Source organism: Phascolarctos cinereus, unplaced genomic scaffold (genome assembly GCF_003287225.1).
Source record: "Phascolarctos cinereus isolate Bilbo 61053 unplaced genomic scaffold, phaCin_HiC Scaffold_4;HRSCAF=312, whole genome shotgun sequence".
In the NCBI taxonomy this organism is placed as follows: Eukaryota; Metazoa; Chordata; class Mammalia; order Diprotodontia; family Phascolarctidae; genus Phascolarctos; species Phascolarctos cinereus.
In genome coordinates this window covers 155,966,623-155,988,948 of record NW_027555847.1, presented here as the reverse complement: position 1 = coordinate 155,988,948, position 22,326 = coordinate 155,966,623, and the positions used below count along the sequence as shown (strand labels likewise).

The window sequence follows — 22,326 nt, the reverse complement described above, 5'->3', positions numbered from 1 at the left end:
TTTTGGTGTTTAAATGTAATAACATATTAAGAGACCTATCAAATATGGTAGCACAATTAGATGCCTGCCTTCAGCTATTCCTTGAATATCTTCAGAGTTTCAAAATGTCTCATTTTTATATTCTTTTTCTATAAATATAATTTTGGTGAAGTTGATATAAAATAAAATTTTTTAGAAAAACAAATGAGAGGGGAATCCACATGGTACAGTGAAAAAAAAAACACTAATCCTGGAGGAAAAAGACCTGAGGTTAAACAACCCTGGCTATTCTGCTTGCTCCCTGTGTGACTTGGGAAAAGTCACTTACTTTCCTGATGTTTCAGTTCCGTCATCTGTAAGATGAAGTTTATGGACTTGAGGGTTTCTGAGGACCCTTCCAATTCTAGATCCGTGATCTTATGGTAATAGAGAGTGCACACACACACACGTATTCTCTATTCAGACTACCTTGTCTCAGAGTGACAGTTTTCTCTGTACAAAGGGAAAAAATGAAGAGAGACTCATTTATATGCTGGCCTTGATATATGGGTGAAGTTATGGGAGGATGAGCTAAGTTCTTTTATAGGACTGATTGCCAAAACAATGCAAAAATATGGTAGTTTGGAAATCAAGTATTGAAATTTGATAGGCCTTTAACCTTACTGCCTATAAAACAGGGATAGAAATACATACTTCTTCCTGTTTTCTTTAGCTTTTTTGAGTATGACAGATTAAAAAAAAGTATAACAATTCAAGTTCTCCCCAACAATTGCTTACTTATAAGATGGTATTACATACTCATTTCAAATATTATAAAATTAGAAGTCCAGTCATAAGTGAATTATTTAATTAGTAATGATCACTGTGTTTTTTATTATGTCATCTTATATTCAGGTCCATAGTTAAGTAGATAAGTTCCCAAAGTCATTAAATAAAAATATTTTTATTTTAAACTTTAACTGTTCGTTTTAACATGACTTTTATATTTAGGAAATCGCCCTTATATTTTCTTATCTGCTCGAGTACATCCTGGAGAAACTAATTCAAGTTGGGTTATGAAAGGAACTTTGGAATATCTCATGAGTAATAATCCTACTGCTCAGAGCTTGCGTGAATCCTATATTTTCAAAATTGTCCCTATGCTAAACCCAGATGGCGTCATTAATGGAAAGTAAGTTAAAACCACTACTATAAAAATCTTTCTCTTATGAATGATCTTTAAGATTTGTTGATATGTCAGTGTCCAAGTTAATTTGGAAAATTGAGGCACATCAGTTTTTATCCCAAAATAAAGCAAGTTTTAATATAGAAATATTTAGGATTAATTTAAAATTAGTTATATGTTATTTCTTATAAGTATGAATGGAAAGGTGCCTGGTGATTTTGATTATCAGATTTATTGAGATGCTCCATTCTTTGAATCAAAACATTGTGGTATCTAAACATAGCAAGAACATCTAGTGCAACTTCCTCATTTAATTTATTACGTATGAGACTAGAATTCATTAAATGATTGTTCTTTGGTGTACAGTATGCTACACATAGAGGCTTTTATCTTACTCAAGCAGTGCTTTTGTTGTTTTGGAGATGACACAGTTTGTTGCTTTGGAAAAAATACATCCATACTTTTTCCTCTTTTTAATTTTAGCAGGACACTAGCTTGTCTCAAGTTGTAGAATTTTTTGGAGATTGTTTCCATTGCCTTTGTATAACCCTACTGCTAAATTATTCCTAATATGAAAGAATGGCAGTTACTGAGTACTGAATTTTAAAAGAGAACTCTTTCTAAAAGGCAGGGGTTTTAAGAGGTAGGAATTTATTCAGGTATTTGTAGACATAGTCATAAAAGTTTTTTCCCTAATTGATAAATTTGTTGCCATGATCCTTTCTCTATTTTCATTTCAAAGTGAATTGGTAGGTTGAGTAGGTAGGTAGACCATAGCTAATTCTTCTAATGTAGAAACAACCTGAATATTTTTTCACATTTTTTTAGTATTAGGGAATTGTGGTTTATAACCCAGTTCCAGGGAGAAATAATTAGCCCATTCTGAATTAAAATCCTCTTTATAGTTTATTAGCCACCTCTAATTATTTGTTTAACAACTCTGCTGCCTTCCTTAATTGATTGTGCCCAGTAGAAAATTAGGATATCTGTTATTATAATAATGATTTTATGTAGTATTTTACATCTTACAAAATTATTTTGTGTATATCTTTTGATCCTCATTCCAACCCCATGGAACAATAGGGTGGTAGGTATTGTTCTTATTTTATAGGCTGGGAGACAAAGACTCAGAGCCAAGAACCTAATTAAAATCTTAATTATGAGGTTATTTCGAGTACATTGGAACATATATTAATTTTTCAAAAGTGGGAAAATTCTAACTTATGATATTTCACTATGGTGGCAGAATTTTATATATTTATTCTGAATTAGATGACTATGTACATTTGAATTATGTAGTAAAAATAACCACAAATTTAAATAAGAAATATTTTTGAATGGATTAAGTAATGGTTTTGGTAACAAGTTGCTTTTTTTCTTTGTGTGTATGTTTGTGTTTATGTAGCCACCGTTGTTCTTTAAGTGGAGAAGATTTGAACCGGCAGTGGCAAAGTCCAAACCCAGATTTGCATCCTACAATTTACCATGCTAAAGGTCTGCTGCAGTATATGGCTGCAATCAAACATTTACCTCTGGTAAGTGTCAGCTCTTATTTTTAGGCAGCTTAGTCAAGGAGCTGAATATATAAATCCATAGCAATATATTAAAATCAAGAAACATTTATTAAGCACCTACTATGTGCAGGGAACTGTGGTATGTGTTGCTTATATATCAAAACATGATAGAAGAACCACATCTAAAAATTTTTATGTTATTTTGCTAATTATAAGTGCTTAGTAAATGTTAAGTCATTTCCCTATAAGTAATGACTTAGAAGTGATTTCACTGATTTTAATAAATAGATTGATATCCTTAAAAAAACCAAAACACTACAGTTGTTTGTAAAATCTTTGTTAGCCTTAGTTTCCTCATCTATAAAATGAAAGATTTGAATAGGATGATTTCCCTTCTAGTTCTGAATCTGTGATCCTACTATTCTATGAATATTTAATCAGATCATCTTTATTAGACAATTTTGTATTTCTGTGTTTTCTTACAATTTAATTTGAAAGTAATATTTGCGGTTTTCTTCATATCTGATAATTGACGGACCTTTACTTTTTACTTCCATTTGTACTTCAACTTTTACTTGTTCTAGAAATTTTAATGACTTGGTTATGAGTTGCTGTGCTACAGGGTGTTTGGTTCCCTGTTTGAGCATCACTGCAATAATGTATGCATCGTTTAAATGCTTAAAATCTTAAATTTCCCAAACAAATAAAATCATGATTACATTTATGCTAGAAAGTCTCATGCATACAAATTAAGAAATTTCTGGTCAGTACTCAGTTTGTTAAAGCTTCCAGAAGAGCCATCACCAGGATAATGTATGTGTAATGTGAGACTGTATATTGGACTGCTTGAATGCTTGTGTGTATGTCTATGTATATGTGTGTGTTTCTTGTCTTTCTTTTGAGCATGTCTGCCTTTCAACTTTAATAAAATGTTTCCAGTTTATTAAAGTTTAGATTATTTAAGCTACTAAATCTGTCCTTTACTTTTTAATTTTTAACATATTGAAACATAATTTTTATAATTATTTTTTCAATGTCTGACTTCTGAAATTACTAATTAATTAAAACTCCAGCAACCTTTTGAGGTAACAGTAGCAGCATTTTGCAAACCAAAATTATAATAAAATTGGAAAGAGAAAAATATTGAATAGCTATATCACAGATCAAAAAATTAAGCAGTAGGACCTGTGGTTTGGCCTGCAGAGTATTGGCAGGCATTGATTTTACCAGAGGTTAAGTATTCTCAAGCCTGAGTATTACTTCCTGAAATGGCTTTACTTTGTGTTAAATTGTATCTCTAGTGAGATTAAGAGGCTTAGAAATATAATTCCAGAACAGGTTTGAGGATACTTACCTGTATTTTGATAATGTTTGAAACCTGAGCTTTAAAATGATCTGAATATGATATTGTCACTTGTAGGTTTACTGTGATTATCATGGTCACTCTCGAAAGAAAAATGTATTTATGTATGGCTGCAGCATCAAGGAGACTGTGTGGCATACTAATGATAATGCTGCCTCTTGTGATGTCGTTGAAGATATGGGATACAGGGTGAGTTCTATAAAGTTCATGTGCATTCTCTGCTTTGCAGAAGAGCTTATAATCTCATTCCTCTTCTTTTTCCTTCCCTTTCCTTCTTCCTCTTTCTTCAGCCCCTCCACCCCTACCTCCTTCTGTCCCCTAGAAAATGAGCAAAACAGGAATCATTCAAGGAAGAATCAAGTAATGCTATGCATGTAAATAGCTACTCAATAAAGATTTTTAAAATAGATTAAAGAATGAAATAGAAGCTATGGACATCTGAAAATACAGGTGTGGCGTAGGATAACAGTATAGCTAGGAATACACAAAAACTCCAACCCTTAATATGGGTGCTTAACATTGGAAAGATGTACACACTTATGTTCCAGATTTCTAGATGATTTCCCTTAAAGATTCACCATGGAGTTATCATCTCCTGGTCATGTTATTCCAGGTCCATTGACTCTTTCTTATGAAGATTCACTGTGGAGTTATGATTCCCAGTTATCTAAGGGGCCACTGTTGCCCAGGCTTCTCAGAAGGAAATCTATTCATCTTCTGTGTTCCTCACTACTCCTTGCCAAATTTAGCATGTAGTTCTTTCTTCAGTCTTCTAAAACCAAAAAAAAAAAATTCACTTCTAGGGACAAATAAAGAAAGACACCATTCAGAAATTTGAGGGCATATCATTCACTAATCTGTAGGGCAGGGACCACATAAATTCTTATTGAATGCTGGAAATAACATATTTGTTCTATATAGTGTACTTTTTGTTTTGTGTGTTTGAAAAAGTTTTAAGTTTATGATTTTACATGTCTGAGGAAGACATCAGGCTCCTATCAACATTTGGTAGGAATTTAGTGTTTTGTTATAACCTCCATCCTGTGTTATATGTAGTAGTTCCTTAATAAGTCTTTCTTAAATGAACTAGGTTTTTGTGGTCTCAATCCTCAGTTTGACACTGAAGATCTTCCATTATCTGGTTCCCATCTATATTTCCAGTCTTATTTCATATTGTTCGCCTTCATTCTCTCTAATCGAAATCAACTGCTCATGTTTCCATATATATAGGACATCTCCTGTCTCTCTGTCTTGCATGTGCTGGAATGCATTCCTTCATCACTGTTACCTTATAGAATTCTCAGTGTCCTTCAAATTAGGAGCTCTTAACCCCTTTGTATGTATAGATTTCAAGGTGTACATCAACTTGAATATAATTGGTTTCCTTTGTAAGCCTATATATTTTATCTTGAACATTTAAAACCATTATTCTGAGGAGTCCATAGACTCTACCAGATTGTCCAAGGGTTCTGTTACAAAAAAGGTAAAGTAAAGCACAACTCAGGTGCTAGTTTTTACATGAGGCCTTTCTTGACATCCTCTTCCAGTCAACTTTTGCCTTCTTGAAATCATCTTGCTCATGCTTTTTATTTATTTAGATGTTTATATCATCTCTTACCAGTAGAATGCAAACCCTGTAAGGGTAGAAATGGTTTCATTTTTGTCTTTGAATCCCCAGTGCCTAGTAAAGTGTTTTATGCATAGTAGATGCTAAATAAATGTTTGTTGAATCGAATCACATCTGTAATTGCTAGGAAGTATGAGGGATATGTTACTGAAAAAGGTAACTTGTTGATACTCCTCACCTGTTCTGAGCCATTATTCTTCCTTTGGGTCTGCTTTTCCCTTTTCCCCAGCAATTAGTCTGCTATGGAGTAAATATTATGATTGATTAGCAGTGTATATCAACATGTCATCTATATATCCATTCTCATCTTTGCCAGGGCCTATGCAGCAAATAGAACTCAGAAAAAATGAAGAATCATGAAGGAATAAGGGTGACTTGTAAATAAGTATTCCAAACCAGGAACTGGAAATCCCTTCATTAGCTCTTGTACTGATTTCAGTTACCCATTTTTGTTTAAGGGTAGTAAAGAGAACAGTGAACTATATTAGTTTTTGATTGACCTATCCTAAAAGGTGAACTTCATTTTCTCTTTAATTTTTCTGTAATTAGTAGTGTTGAATAATTCTTTACCTTATGTAGCAATATTATTTTGCTATGAAGGAAACATGGAGTCTGGTAAAAGTTAAGTTAAAAATTGCTTCTTATTTGTATAATGCTTTCATACTTGACATCAACTCTGATACTGAAGTTATGAACTGGTTTGAATTAGAAACCTTGTCTCTGGAACTCCTAAAATTGAGGTCATAGTTGTTTAACAAAACCACAGTTTGAAAAGCAGCAGGAGAAATCTTGGAAAGAGCTTTGGACTCAGAGTCTGAAGACCTGTCTTAGGATTTGGCTGTGCCATGTACAAGCTCTGTGACCATGGTCAAAACTGGGAAAATAACACCTTGTATTTCCTGCCTTACTGGATTGTTAGGAGGCATAAGTTTAAGCTATTATTATTTGAGCAGCTTCTGAATATTTTCTGCAGAAAATCCAGAATTCTAAGTGGGGCAGTTGAGGAATTATGGGGTAGATAGGAGCTAAACTAATCATTGTGATTTCATTTAACTTTGAAAAATGCCACTGATTTTCTTTCTCAGACTTTGCCTAAGATATTGAGCCGTACTGCCCCAGCATTCTGCATGAGCAGCTGCAGCTTTGTAGTAGAAAAGTCCAAACAATCTACAGCCCGTGTTGTTGTATGGAGAGAAATAGGAGTACAGAGAAGCTACACCATGGAGAGCACATTATGTGGCTGTGATCAAGGAAAATACAAGGTAAATCCTTCTGGTAAAATCAAAGCTTCCTTATTGAAAGTTTTTCATTTAAGATAGGCAATTGAAAAGAGTATTCTCATTCTAGAAGGCTTTCTTTTTCTTTTAAAGCAAATCCTATGTTTAACATTGTACCATAGCACTTTTTAAGTGTCAACAGGATCTGTTCTTCAATATTAACTCATTTCCCTCAAAAACACAAACATATTTATCAGATGATAAATCTAAATAAAGCTAATAAATCTGTAAATCTAGCTCTGCCTTTAGGATGAAATTAAATAACTTCTTGTCTTCCATTATAATTTCATTATTGTCTTAGTTCCTTTAAATTTGTGATTGGGGATAAATGTTTTAAGACTTACTTCTAGCTCGTAATTAGTAACTTATGGTGAATTTTCTTTTTTAACATAAATATTATTGATATCTTTTATTTGTACAGTAGCTAAATTTCCCTTGCATTCCTCCTCTTTTCCCTCTCAGAGAACAATCTTTCAAACTTAAAAGACATTTTTTAAAAAGAAGAAGAGAGAAAAGAAAAAAGATCAGCAAAACTGATCAATATAATGAAAAATCAGAAAATATATGCAATATTCCACTCTTGTGGACCCTCACCTCTGCAAAGAAATGATAGAAGTAGTCTTCTCATATCTGTTCCATGGGATTAAGGTTTTTCTTTGTAATTTTACACATTTATTTTAGTTTGTTTTGTGATGGTTGCTTTTTTTTTTTTTAAATTTACATTGTTGTAGTCACTATGTGTATTGTTTTCTTGACTGTGCTTACTTCACTCTACCCCAATTCATGTTAGCCTTTCCATGTTTCTCTCTGTTCATCATTATCATTGTTTCTGACAGCACAGTAATATTCCATTACATTCATGGTACCACATTCTGTTTAGCCATGCCTAAATTGATGGGTATATACTTTGTTTCCAGTTCTTTGCTAATAGAAAAAAAGTGATCCTATAAATATTTTGGTGTGTGTGGAGCCTTTTTATCAGTGGCCTCCTTGAGATACATGCCTGCCAATGGAATCTGTAGGTCTAATGATTTGAACATTTTAATCACTTTATTTGCTTAATTCCAAATGGCTTTCTAGTTCATGTTAATTCAGTTCCACTAACAATAAATTAGTTTGCCTCACTCTCTACAACTTGCCAGCATTGAATATTTCCATCTTTTGTCATCTTTGTCAATTTGCCAACCTCAGAGTTGTTTTGCTGCGTATTTCTATTAATATTAGTGACTGAGACATATATTTCTCTTAATGATTTTTTTATATCTTTTATTCCAAACCATTATCTGGAAAATTTGATAGCAAGATTTCTCCCCTACTTTTTAGTGGCATAATCTTTGATATTTAGGTCACAGATCCTTTTGAATTTATTTTAGACTATGGCATAAAATTTTGGTTTAGGCCTTATTTTTCCCAGATTGATTTCCAGGTTAACAGTACATTGTCAATGGAAACTTTTTCTACTGTCTTCATATATTAGATGTAGGAATAGAATTATGGATAGAATTATAGTATTTTAGAACAGAAGTCACCTTAGAAATCAGGTCCAATTCCCTCATCTTTTAAATCTTTTAGCATATTGCTCATGGAAGAGGTAAGATAACTTCCCATGGTTTCATAATTCTTGTTGTGTAAGTCTAAAAATGTTGTGTTAATGAAGCCAAAATAATCATTGTCAGTCTGTAATAAACTAGAAAGCATATAAAGATTTGTCAGTGAGACTCATACTTTCAGGGCTTGTTGAATGGGAACTTAGTGGCAGAGCAGGAACTAGAATCCAAGACTCCTGATTCAATCAAGAGTTCTTTCCACTCTATTATGTTGCCTCCTGATCTCTCTGTACTGTAGTATAATGTAAACATATTTGTAGTATGTTATTATGTATGGTAATGCATATTTATGGTATGTATTATTGTAGTCATATACACATGATCTTTATTAACAAACTACCTCAATCTTAATGTATGTGATATATTAAGGCTTTTTTAAAAAAATAATAAAGTGCTTACCACTGTCATCATAGTCATCTTGCTTTGATAGTCCTACCCATTGTGGGTTTTCCAATTACTTTCATAATTTCCCATTGGAAGTAAGGACATTTAAAAATTAGAGATATTTAAGATGCATGATAGAAGTAATTTTTAAAAGTTCAAAGCCACTTCAAAGACATAAGTATGAAAATTTTATGTATAGCAAATAGGACAGTTAGATGAACAATTAGAAAACCTGGATATTTATATTCTTTGCTTTGTTTCTGAAAGATCATAGCATGTTGTATAAATTATTTTGTTGAGCCTTTTTCTACACAGGGAAAAGTGATAATGGATCAGCTATTCAAACATTTTTGTAAGCCTAAGATAAGAGATTATTACAAATGTGCACTAGGGAAAACTCTAATAGCCTCCTCATTGTTGAAGATTAAAAAATAAGATTTTGTAATATGTATTTAAAAATGTTAAGTGTTGATGGAGCCAAACTGAATCTTAAACTGCAATAAACTAGAATGAGTGCAAAGATTTTGTAATGAGACTCGTGCTTTTTGGGTCAGTTGAAAGGGAACTTTAATGAATAGTATATATTATGTTGAACAACCTTTTTATTGGAAGTTTTCCAGGTTTGTGATATTCTTCTTTCTAGCTATCTCAAAATAATGGGGAGGGACCTTTTAGGATATAGGTTTTGTGAAACAGGCTCTTTATAAATTGTTTTTATGAACTACAGATAAGGACCATAGACTGTAGGAAAAAAGGTGGCTTAAGAAAATGACTGCTTTAAAATTAGTCCATGTAGGAAAGGGAAAAGGGAGGTTCTGCTTTAGTGTTCTTCGAAGACATCTATATTATGTGGGAGTGCTGTGGTGCCCTAACTGGAAATCACAAGAAAATAGCCATTATTTAAAATACAAAGTTACAATTTACATGACACTTTCTTTAAAAGTTATTTTTAGTCTTAATAGTTCTATAAATATTTTAATAACAATAACATACTTGATTAACACAGAGTTCCCTTTTAGATGTTTGGATTAGTATATTATAAATAGATTAAAAAATCTTGAGTAAAAGTATGTGACTAAGTCTTTCAATAGGTAAGATTTAAGTTTTGTTTAGAAACTTTTTGTGATATAAATATATCCATATGTGTAGCATTTCTAACTCATTAATGTTAAAAACCTAAGAGAGGCTAATAAGATTGTAAGAAGTAGTCATGCTTTTAACCTTGAGAAGGTTTTTATTTTGCTTTTAAGCTATAAAATGTACTTCATTTTTAATTACTATAACTTAATTCAGAAATAGACCGTAGCATTTCTGAAACATTTTAAGTTAAGATGGAAAATGAATGGTTTAATGAAGGCATTTAGATAGATTTGTATAGGCCTTTTGGGTAATGTCCAAAAGTTCTATTTAAACAAGATTGATTACAATAAAGCATGTGCTTTCTGTGATAAGTAATATTCTGTGATTCATTCCCATGAGCCTTAAGTCAGTGCTGTGTACTTGAGCAACATAGTTGGCCTGGCCTGTATAAAGTTGTTTGAGGGTATTTTCTCTCTAATTAATATCTGCCAGTCAACAAACACTTACTAAGCACCTACAATGTACCACACACTGTGCTCTGTGCTAGGGATACAAAGAAAGGGAAAAGACAATACCTGTACTTGAGGGGCTAGCAATCTAATGGAGAAGAAAACATGCAAACAACTATGTAAAAACAAGCTATATAAAGGATAAATAGGAAATCATCAATAGAGAAAATGCATAAGAATTAGTGGTTGGAAAAGGCTTCCTATAGAATGCAGAATTTTAGCTGTAACTTGAAGGAGGCCAAGAGGCAAAGATGAGGAGGGAGGGCATTCCAGGAATGGGGATTAGCTAGTGAAAATGAGTCAGGATAGTTTGGGACATATTAAGTTTAAAATGTCTTCTTCAAGGAAAAGCAAGAAGACTCATGTCATTCAATTGGAAAGTACATGGGGGAATGTAAGGTAAAAGAAGACTGGAAAGATGGGAGGGGCTAAGTCATGAAGGGCTTTGAATGCCAAACAAGGGATTTTGTATTTGATTATGGAAGTGTTAGCTAACCACTGGAGTTTGAGTAAGAGGCTTACATGGTCTGACCTGTGCTGTAAGAAAATCAATTTGGTGGTTGATTGAAGGTTGAACTAGTGTGGGGAGAGACCTATTGTAGGCAGACCAATCAGCACATTATTGCAAAAATCCAGATGTGAGGTGATAAGGACCTGTATTAGGGAGGCAGAAGTATCAGAGGATGGGGCCTATTTGATAGATGTCATAAAGGTAAAATCAGCACTTGACAACAGATTGGAAATGAGGGTGAGAGTGCGGATTCAAGGATGATACCTATATCGTGAGCCTGGCAGGGTGCTCTTGACAGCAACAGGGAAATTTGGAAGGGGGAAGGGTTTGGGGGGAAAGATGAGTTCAGTTTGGGACATGTTAAGTTCAAGTTGTCTATAGGACATATAGTTCAAGATGTCTAATGGGCAGCTGTAGATGCAAGACTAGAGGTCAGCAATGTGATTAGGGCTAGATAAGTAGATTTGAGAGTCATCAACATGGAGATGATAATTGAATCCATGGGAGCTGATGAGATCATCAAGCAAAATAGTATATAGAGAGAAGTGGGCCCATGACAGAATGCTATGCAACACCCAAGGTTATTGAACATGATCTGGATGAAAATATAGCAAAGGAGACTGAGAAGGAGAAGTCAGATAGGTTGGAAGAGAACCCGGAAAGACTAGTACCTGAAAACCTGGAGAAGAAAGTATCAAGGAGACGAAGGTGATTGACAGTGTCAAAAGCTTTAGAGAGATCAAGAAGAATGAGGATTGAGAAAAGGCCATTGGATTTGGCAATTAAGAGAGAACAGTTTTATGTTGAATGATGAGGTCAGGAGCCAGACTGTAGAGAGTTAAGAAGAGAGTGAGAGAAGAAGAGCAGGCATCTATTAATAGTTGGCTTTCTCAAGGACGTTAGTCACAAGGGACATGAGGGATATGGATTGACCAAGTGAAGATTTTTTGAGGGTGAAAGAGACATAGCTATTTTTGTAGGCAATAGACAGGGGAAAGACTGAAGATAAATTAGAGAGTGGGGATGATAGAGGGAGCAATTTTCTGGAGAAGAGATGGAATGGGATCACTTGTGCATGTAGAGGGGCTGACCTTGGCAAGGAAAAGGGCAACCTCATCATTAGATAGAAGTAAAAGAGACAGAAGATAGTGGTAGAAATCATCTGAGTGATGTGAGATAAGGAGGGGAGAAGAAAGAGCTTTTAATGAATGGCCTCATTTTTTTTCTATAAAATATGTGGCTAGGTTTTTAGCTAAGAGGTTTTGGTGGAGAAGTAGCTATGGGAGTTTTGAGAAAGTGTGAAGAGATTTGGAAGCTGTTATAGTGAATGGAATAGTGAGTTAATTAGGGAGGTAGTAAAGGATTGCTTCGTAGCAGTGAAAGCCTAGTTAAGATTATGTAACATACATTTGTAGTGGACTCATTTAGTATGGTTACATGGTTTTCTCCACCTTCATTCACTAACATGTACATAGTAATGAAGGCAGCAGATGGTGGGAATGATCCATTTGCAACTTCTTTGGGTAATGTTACTTAAAGAAGTTGCCTACAACATCCATTGGGCTAAGTTTAGAGAAGCATTTTCATTTCAGAAAGTGGATAATGAGGAAAGCGTAACTGTTGATTTACTTTTAATTTGCACAAATTCATTTTTAATATGTTGGTCAACTTATTTTTTATACTTTTTATTCATTTTAAACTTAAATACAGAACAAGAAAAACAAGAACATGTCCATGTACACAGCAGAACGTGAGAGAATTCAATATAAAACAATAAATTTCTATTTCATGAATACCTATATAATCAATCCTATGCATTGTTTTCAAAGCAACTCAGCTTTTTTGTGCTTCCTTCTTTGCTGTGCACTTTTTATTTTATTTTTTCTCTCTTCCCTTCTCCCCCTCACCAGAGAACGCTACAATTAAATGCAAATATACATACATATACATACATATCTATGAACACACAGACATATATATATACATGTTTGTGTGTGTATATATACATATATATATGTATACCTATACCTATACCTATACCTATACCTATACCTATACCTATACCTATACATATACATATTATCTATGAAGGAAGATGCTATCCACCTCCAGAGAAAGAACTGACTGACAACTAGAAATACAAACAAGTATGTGTATTCCTAGCTGTCAGTTCTTTCTCTGGAGGTGGATAGCATCTTCCTTCATAGATATGTCTTTCCAGTTGAATTCAGATTTTTAATACATTCTGCTGTTTCCATTTCATGGGTAAATTCAATTCATTCACATTCTAAGTTATAATTATTTGTATATTTCCCTCCATCCTTTTTTCCTCACTGTCCTTCTTCCCTATTTACCCTATCACTCGTTACTAGTCTAATTTTCTTCCACCTACCACCTTACTCTCCTATTCCTTAATCATCCTACCTCTCTTGAGTCCACCCTTTATCCTTTCCCCCCACCTTGCACCTTAGTCTACCTATCTTAAGAATTTCCCTCATCCCTTACTCTTCTCTTAATTCTTAATTTATACAGCCTTCTAAAAATCCCTCACTTATCTTATACCCCTACCAGCCCTCCACCCCCACTTGCTTCTTCTGTGTCAGTTCTTCCTTTCATGCCTCATTTGTAAGAGATAATTACTCCGTTTTATCTTTCCCTATTCAGTTTTACTTTTTAGTTAACTTTTGTACCCCATCATACACAGCCCGAGCTTTTCTTTCAAACTATCCAAATAATGATGACAGTCATAAGAGTACTGATAACATTTTTACATATAAGAAATAAACAATTTGACCTTATTAAGTCCCTTAAAATTGGTCTTTAATGTTTACCTTATGTTTCTTCTGGTTCTTATGTCAAATTTTTCATTAGGTTCTGCTCTTTTTTATCACAAATACTTGAAATTCTTTTAATTCATTACATGTCCCTTTTTTCATTCAGGATTATAGTTAATTTTCCTGGGTAAGTTACCCTTGGTTGTAACCCCAGCTCTTTTGCTCTACAAAATAGAATGTTCCAAGACCTAGGATCCTTCAATGTAGAAGCTACTAGGTCTTGTGTAATCCTGATTGTGACTCCGTGATATTTAAATTTTTTTTTTTTTGCTTGCAATATTTTCTTCTTAACCTGGGAGCTTTTAAATTTAGCTGTAATATTCTTATGAGTTTTCCTCCTGGGATCTCTTTTAGGTGATGATTGGTGGTTTTTTTCTATTTCTGCTTTCCTTCCTTTTCTAGAACTTCAGGACAATTTTCCTTAATAATTTCTTGTAATATTGTTTCAAGATTTTCATTTTGATCATATCTTTCAGGTAGTCCAACAATTCTTATGTTGTCTCTCCATGATCTGTTCTGTAGATCAGTTGTTTTTCTGATGGAATGTTTTACATTTTCCTCTATTTTTTTTTATATTCCTTTGATTTTGTTTTATTATTTCTTGGTGTCTCATAATCTCCTTAGCTTTCCCTTGTCCAATTCTAGTTTTCAAGGAATTACTTTCTTCCTAAAGTTTTTGATTCTCTTTTTCTAGTTGGTTAATTTTCTTTTCATAATTTTCTTGGATTGCTCTTATTTTTTTCCATATTTTTTTCTCGATCTCTCTTATTTTTAAAATCCTTTTAAAGTTCATCCAGGAACTCTTTTTGGGTTTGTGTTCATTTGATATTTCTCATGGAAAAAGGAGTGACTTTTTTAAAGTTCCTCTGTCTTCCTCTGAATATGAACCCAGATCTTCTCTATCCCAATAGTAGATATCTGTGGTTGGGTTCTCTCTCCTTTGCTTATTCATTTTTATTTTGTTTTATTTTATTTTTAGCAGCTTATTATTATAATGATTCTAGTCCTAAGGTGGGGGGAATGATGCCCCAGGCATCAGGTCCTTCTTACTCTTATTTCCCCCACAGCTGCAGCTCAGGACCATGTCTGGTCAGCACAGCTGTGCTTGGCATCTCTTGACAGTGGAAGGTCCTTCAATATTCTCCTATTTAGCCATCAGAACTTTACATTATCCGTGAGGTGAAAGTTCCTGAGGCTGAAGCTGCCTCCCAACCCAGCTTCCCCCAGGGCTTCTTGTTGTTGATTTCCCCAGAATTGGCTTGGAGGTGTTTGCACTTTACTCAGACTAATTTTTCATCCCTGGAGGTGGGATCTTTTCTGGGGTCTTCTCAAGTTATCTTAGGAGGGCAACTGCTCTACTTTGACTGTTGTCAATTTCTACTGCTCTACATTCACTCTGAGTCTATGTTCTGTCTTTTTTTGTGGAGGAAATTTGGAGAGTCTAAAGTTTTCTGACCTACTCCACCATCTTCCCAGGATTCTCTCTTCAACTACATCTTATTTCTTGCCTCATTTGAGAAAATCTGTCTTTTACCCCAGAATTTCAGTGACTCTATAATCTCATTGATATAGGTACTTTCTCCAACACTTCAGATTACCTCCACACCTTTCCGTTCTCTGCAGTTCTAGTCTATGTGTTTCTATAAATCCTCTGTGGAAATTCTACCCAAATGCTGGATGTCGTCTTTGAGGAATCGTAACATATTATAGATCCTGTTAGAACATGTGGTATGTCCTATCACTTGCTTTCATTACATGATGTGAAGGACCACCTCTTTTTTTTTCAGTTATGTATCTCTTTGATGCTCTAGCACTTTTTATTTGCAGTTCATTTTTTGATAATATGCTACAGCCAATCTTGAAAATCTAATTAAGAGGATCTTAAGTTTAAAGTGAAGATGGAGGTAGAAAAACTGCCCATGTAAGATCTTATAAGCCTTATGTTATACAGAGTAGCAGATACAATATAGATCGAAAAATAGAGAAAGAGAAAACTAGTAATTCATGAGAGACTTATCTAAGAAGAGAAGAGCAATAAAACCATGGCCTCAGATGTCTACTAACAAATGCACGAAGTGTGGGTAATAAATGGAAAATATATGTTCCAATATGAGGAGGAAAATTTGACTTTACTGTTATTGAAGATGTGATAGGACAGGATTTGTGACTGGCATTTGACTCTAGAAAGGTACACCTAATTCAAAGGAAATAGGATATATAAGAAGAGATAGAGTTATTATGTATTAAGAATACATGTTCATTGGAGGAAATCCAAGAACCTTAGTTCTCCACATGATGGAGGGCATTTGAGTGAGGATTAATGAGCCTAGAAAAAGAAAAAAAAAGCAAGAAAAAAGATATTGTTGTAGGCATATGACATAGACTACTTGGATAGAATTGTGAAATTTCATTGCAAAGCAGTATTCAAGGGATGGAGAAACTTCAAATCTCCATACATCTGCTGGTACTTTCTGAAAACAGGAGATAAATTTTAACTTACCTTAATAACATGTCCATGTTATCCTCAAAAATTCCTAACTTGATCTATCCATCTTTGCTAATTGTTATTCTATATCTTAAATCCCTTTAGTGGCTAACCTTCTTGAAAATACCATCCACTTCCTTTCTTCTCATTGTCTTCTTAGTTTTCTGACATCTGACTTTTGACCCTATCATTCAGCTGTAACTGCTTGTTCCAAAGTTAACAGTGATCTCTTAATTGACAAATCTAATAATTTGTCTCAATCCTCATCATTCTTAACTAATCTACAGTCACTGACACTGTTGACCACCTTCCCCTTAAAACATTTTTCTCTTTAGGTTTTTATTAGTTTGCTGTCTCCTGGTTCTCCTCCTATCTGCCTGCTTCTTAACCTCCTTTGCTGACTCTTCATCTAGGTTGTTCCTATTGACTTGTCTAAGGCTCTGTCCTGGGCCCTCTTCTCATCTTTATAACATTTTCTTTGATTATCGCTTAAGTTCGCGTGGATTTAATTATCATCTCTATAGAGATGATTTTCAAATCTATTTATCTAGCCCTAAGCTGTCTCCTAATCTGTTTTACTTCTCCAGCTGCTTTTTAGACATCCCAAACTAGATATCAAATAGACATCTTTTTTTTAATTTTTATTTTTTGCTTTTTTTGATGAGGCAATCAGGGTTAAGTGACTTGCCCAGGGTCACACAGCTAGTAAGTGTTAAGTGCCTGAGGCTGGATTTGAACTCAGGTCCTTCTGACTCCAAGGCCAGAGCTCTATTCACTACGCCACCTAGCTGCCCCTTCAAGTGGACATCTTAAACTCAACATATTCAAAACTCATTGCTTTTACTTTATGTTCTCTGCTCTTTCAAACTTCCCTATTACTGTCAAGGGTACCATAATAATTCCAGTCCCCTAGACTCAAACCTAGGTGTTGTTTTCAGTTCCTCATTCTCTCTCATTCCCCAAATCCAATTAGTTGTCAATTTTAGTCAATTCTGTCTTTGTAACATTTCTTGAATACTTCTCATCTCGTCTGAAACCCTGGTGCAGACCTTCATCACATTATAGCCAACTGTAGCAATAACCTGGTTTGTCTCCCTGCCTCAAGTCTTTCTTCACTTTAGTGTAGTCTATACTCAGTTGTCAAAGTGATCTTTCTAATTGATCATGTCACTCCCCTACTCAATAAATAAACTCAATTAGTTTACCATTACCTCTGGGATCACGTATAAAATTCATCATTTGGCACTGAAAGCCCTTCACAACATTTCCCCTTCCTATATTTCCAGCCTTATACTTTATTTACCTCTTTGTACTCTACAATCCAATGATTGGCTTTCTTGCTTTTCCTTACATAAGATGCTTGAGTTCCCAACTGTATATTTTCAGTAGCTATCACCAATGCCTGTAATTCTTTCTCACTTTTCCTCTGCCTCCTGGCTTTCCTGGCTTCCTTTAAGTTTCAGCTTTTAAATCTTACTTTCTGCAAGAAGCCTTTCCCAGTATCCCTCCTGACTCTGAGGTTAGTATCTTACCTCTAAGATTACTTCCATATTACATTGTCTGTATCTTGCATTTGCATAGTCCTTTGCATGTTTTCTCCCCCATTAGACTGTTAGCTCCTCGAGGGTCTGAGAGTATCTCTTGCACTTCACACAGTGCTTCTCACATAATAAGTGCTTAATTCTTGTTGACTTGTCTTGAATTGATAAATAGCAATATAGTTTGAGGAGAGAGAGAGAGGAAATAATTTATTTTAGAGCCTGGCTTTAATATTACCTGCTACAACTCAGTACTGCTTGTACCTCAACCAAAGGGTATTTGTTATTCAAAGTATCTGAAGGAATATTCTATTTCATCTCTACCATGATCTTCCTGGTTGTGTAGCACTTTTTCTGGTTTTTTCTTCCACACTTCACACTTAAAGGTTGAGTGTTCTAAAAGGGATGACCACCCCAGATTCAAGGTACTCTGTGGATCTGTACTTCAGAGAATTTAATGAAATGACATATCATAAAAAATAGTAACAAAATTTTCCCCAGAAACTTGGCTATACTTTCTTATAAATATGCTGTCCATAGGAAGAATGAGCTTATACCTAGATTATACTTGTAGAGAGACATTTATGTATGTAATATACATGGCAACTCACTCTTTCAGCACTGAAGGGTTCTAATGTCTTTTTGTGTTGACCTCACACTTTTCCCCTGGGCTTCCTGGGCCTGCTTCTTTCTAATTGGATGCTGCATCTCCTACTGGACAAGTTGTCCCACTGCAAGACACCACTATTTGGAGAGGAGAGAGAAATCCCTTTTCTTACCTCTTCCCCATGGAAAGGGCATAAGAAAAAAAAAGGCAGAGAGCAGTTCTCTCTTTTTTTAGTGTCCTGTTCTTTATTTTTTAAAATTAATTTATTTTTTAGTTTTCAACAATCACTTCCTTAAGCTTTTGAGTTTTAAATTTTTTCCCCCTCTCTCCCCACCTCCCTCCCTGAGAAGGCATGCAATCTCATATAGGCTCTACATATATGTTCCTATTAAACTTATTTTCACATTAGTCGTGTTGTAAAGAAGAATTAGAACCAATAGGATGAACCACAAGAAAGAAGAAACAAACAAAACAGAAGGAAAAAAAGAGCAAATAGTATGCTTCTATCTGCATTCAAACTCCATAGTTCTTTCTCTGGATGTGCATAGCATCTTCCATCATGAGACCTTTGGAGATATCTTAGATCCTTGCATTGCTGAGAAGAGCTAAGTCTATTAAAGTTAGTCATTGCAGAACAAACACTTCTTTACATTTCTGTTGCACCTCCTTTACCATATCATTAGAGCAAATCACAGGTAGAGAAATAAGCAGAGAAATATGAGTAGACTTGTCCAAATTGACAGTGATGATAAATGAATCCATGGCTGTTGTCTGAGAATCCTTTGCTCTGTTTTTATTATCATATTTCCATTAGTCTTGATTTAAGTAACTTTTTTTAAAAAGGTCATGCACAATAGATATCTAGTCTCTCAGGATAGGTAGTTTCATCTGTACCCTACACTGATCCTATGACATGTTGTTAATAAACATTTTAGTGCATGTCTTAAATGCAATTCCAAGCTCTAACTTAGTTATATTTTTAAAAGTGATTATGCAGTTCTTTTTATTTTCTATATTAAACCAATATGAATTATAGCCAAAGGATAGCAGTTATTACACCTTAACTGCATATGTATTTTTTATTTCCTCTATTAGGGTTTACAGATTGGGACACGAGAATTGGAAGAGATGGGAGCAAAGTTTTGTGTTGGTTTATTCCGATTGAAAAGACTGACATCACCATTAGAATATAATCTGCCTAACAGCCTTCTTGAGTTTGAAAATGACTTGATTGAATCTAGCTGCAAAGTAACAAGGTAGTGTAATTCTTTTATATTTTTTTCTAAAGGATCTTTTCTAAAAACTGCCAATATTTCTGTAGAGATAAAGGAAGAGATTTTGAAAACCATGAACATTTTCAGGATACTTAAAAATTGGGTTGTGTTTCTAAGATTACATAGTAAGCTTTCTTGATTTTTAGACTCTGTATTAAGGACTACATTTTAGTGAAGCCTAGCTTTATATTTTTGAAAATTTTATTTCCAGGAGGGGTAACTAGGAATTCAGTAGTGCATAATAATTTAGATAAAACACAAACAACATATAATATTACTACAGTAATCTAACATTTGAATTGCCTTTTAAACCAGGAAGTTTTTTCATTTATCATAAGGAACTAACCTTTTATTTTTGGAATGCTTAGGTCTCTTAATGCAAATATAATAAGCATTAACTAATAGTTGACATTTATATGGCGATTTTAAAGACTGCAGAATGTTTTGCATACATTATATCTGTGCAGAGAACTGTGCTAGGTGACAAAGGAGATAATAAAGGATTTTGATCAGATACAACCACTGTCCATACAGGGCTTACATTTCCCCAGAGTTATAAGGTACCAACATCAGTAGCTATAACATGTAATGTCACATAAGCAGTACATTAAGGTATTAAAATGCAAGCAACTGGATGAGGTCTAAGGGCATTACCAGTGAGGGAAATCAGGAAAGGTTTTATGGAGGTGATGACATTTTAGTTAGGTTTTAGAGGATAATTAGGAATTAGATGAAGAGAGGTCATTCCCGTTATAGGGGAAAGTGTGAGTAAAGCATGGAGGTATGAGAGCACAATGTGTTTGAGGAGATAGAAAGCTTGTCCAGATTATCAGCAGGAACATAGAGTGTGTTGAGGAGCAATATGAGAGAAGTCTGTGAAAGATGGATGGTGCCAGGTGGTAGAGGGCCTTGAATGCATGTAAACTTTATTCAGGAGGCAGTTGAGACCCACTGAAGATTTTTGAATATGAACAAATCTATGGCTAGGGATACATTTTATGTTTTCAAGGATTGATTGGAGGGTTTGAGAGAGTAGGAGTAGGAAGACTTTTTAGGCTATTGCATTAATTCAGAGAGATGGTAATGAGGGCCTGTATTAAGGTGTTTTGTGAATAAAATTTATAGGACCTCCTGTCTATATATGAACGGTGAGGTAGAGGGAATAGTTATCATACAATTTTCCAACAATAGCTACAGTACTATGAACATAGGAAGGTAGAAAAGATGGCTCCATAGACGGAAATAAGGAACTACTAAATAGGAGGGGATGATTAATAGTGTCAGAAGATGAACAAAGGGGAAGTAATATGAATATCGAGAAAGGATCATTGAATTTGGCAATTAAGAAATCCTTTGAACTCTGAGAATAATTCAGCAGAGTGGTGTACTAAGCCCAAATACAAAAGATTTGAATGGATAGTAAAAAAGTGAAAACATTAAGTACTGTATAGATACATTTTTCAAGAAGCTTAGCAATGAAGAAGAGAAAAGAGATGAGATGGAATGGGCTGAATAAATTAGAAAGGCCCACATATGGTTTTTTTAGATTTTTGGAGACTTGAGTATCTTGGTAGGCAGGTGAGAATGAGCCAGTTATAACAGGTGACAGTGAATGAGAGGGACTGACCACTGGTCCTGATGGAGGTGAGAGAGACTAGGAGGAAGTAGTGATTAGACTTACTAAAGAGTAGGGATATCTCTGTCTTCCGTGACTAGAGGGACAGAAAGGGTCATGCTGCTGAGGTTTGAGGAATGGAACAGGTTTAAGTGAGCTCGTAGTGGACGGTCTTAATCTTTTTTGTGAAAAAGGACACTGGGCCATCTGATAAAAGTGTGTTTGTGCTCATGGTGGGGCAGGAATGGGGGTGAGTTGTGATGGAAGTGTAATTGTTAGAGTAGAGGAGAAAAAGTTTGGAATAGTGACAGTGGGAAATGAGGTTAAAAAAATCAAGGGTAGAGTAAAAGGTCTGTTGACATTCCAGATAAAATTTATGTACTATGAGTTTGTAATGAATGAAAAAAAATTTTAAATTGCCAGTGTTGCTTGGTAGCTTTGGCAGAAATAAAGAAGTCAGAATGTGAGACTTACCTAGGGATAAGATGTTTGCAGATTTGGAACAGTAAGAGCTTTTAGAGTAATAGCTAGTAAACCTTAGAGAAGCTTTGGAGTCAAGACTGGTTAAGAAGACAAGACATATAAGCCAGAGTGGAAGAGATGGACCAGAGGGCTATGTGTGGGTTAAAGGGTTGAATGTTATGGTGAGGGTGAAGAATAGGTCTAGTGTGAGAGAGAGCTAGAAAAGTGGACAGCTAGAAGGTTGTCGTTAGAAAGTGGAATTTACAAGTTGTGAATTTTTTATGATGTGTGATTCTGAGAGATGGTGATAGTCACAGAGTGTTCTCCTTTTGATGTTTCCCTTTCTCACCTTTCACCTTAATCCTGATACCTGACTTTAAGTTCTATTTTCCAAGGCTGGTCACGTATGACTGTAGTGACAATAATAGAAGGGATAGAAATAAATGGATTAGAGCTTACTTGGGTTACAAAAATCTGCTATTCAGGTACAAGATA

General features: G+C 34.6%; 1 protein-coding gene across 9 annotated transcripts in view; it reads left to right on the top strand.

The window, feature by feature from the left end:
• Window positions 1-22,326, top strand: part of AGTPBP1 (ATP/GTP binding carboxypeptidase 1) — a 229,603-nt gene that overhangs the window by 145,838 nt on the left and 61,439 nt on the right. For all 9 annotated transcript variants that reach the window (XM_078152680.1, XM_078152679.1, XM_078152676.1 and 6 more), the window contains 5 exons: window positions 970-1,150; window positions 2,550-2,679; window positions 4,079-4,210; window positions 6,734-6,910; window positions 19,576-19,736. In XM_078152680.1, the coding sequence (XP_078008806.1) occupies window positions 970-1,150; window positions 2,550-2,679; window positions 4,079-4,210; window positions 6,734-6,910; window positions 19,576-19,736 (781 nt within the window). The remainder of the gene's footprint in view (window positions 1-969; window positions 1,151-2,549; window positions 2,680-4,078; window positions 4,211-6,733; window positions 6,911-19,575; window positions 19,737-22,326) is intronic.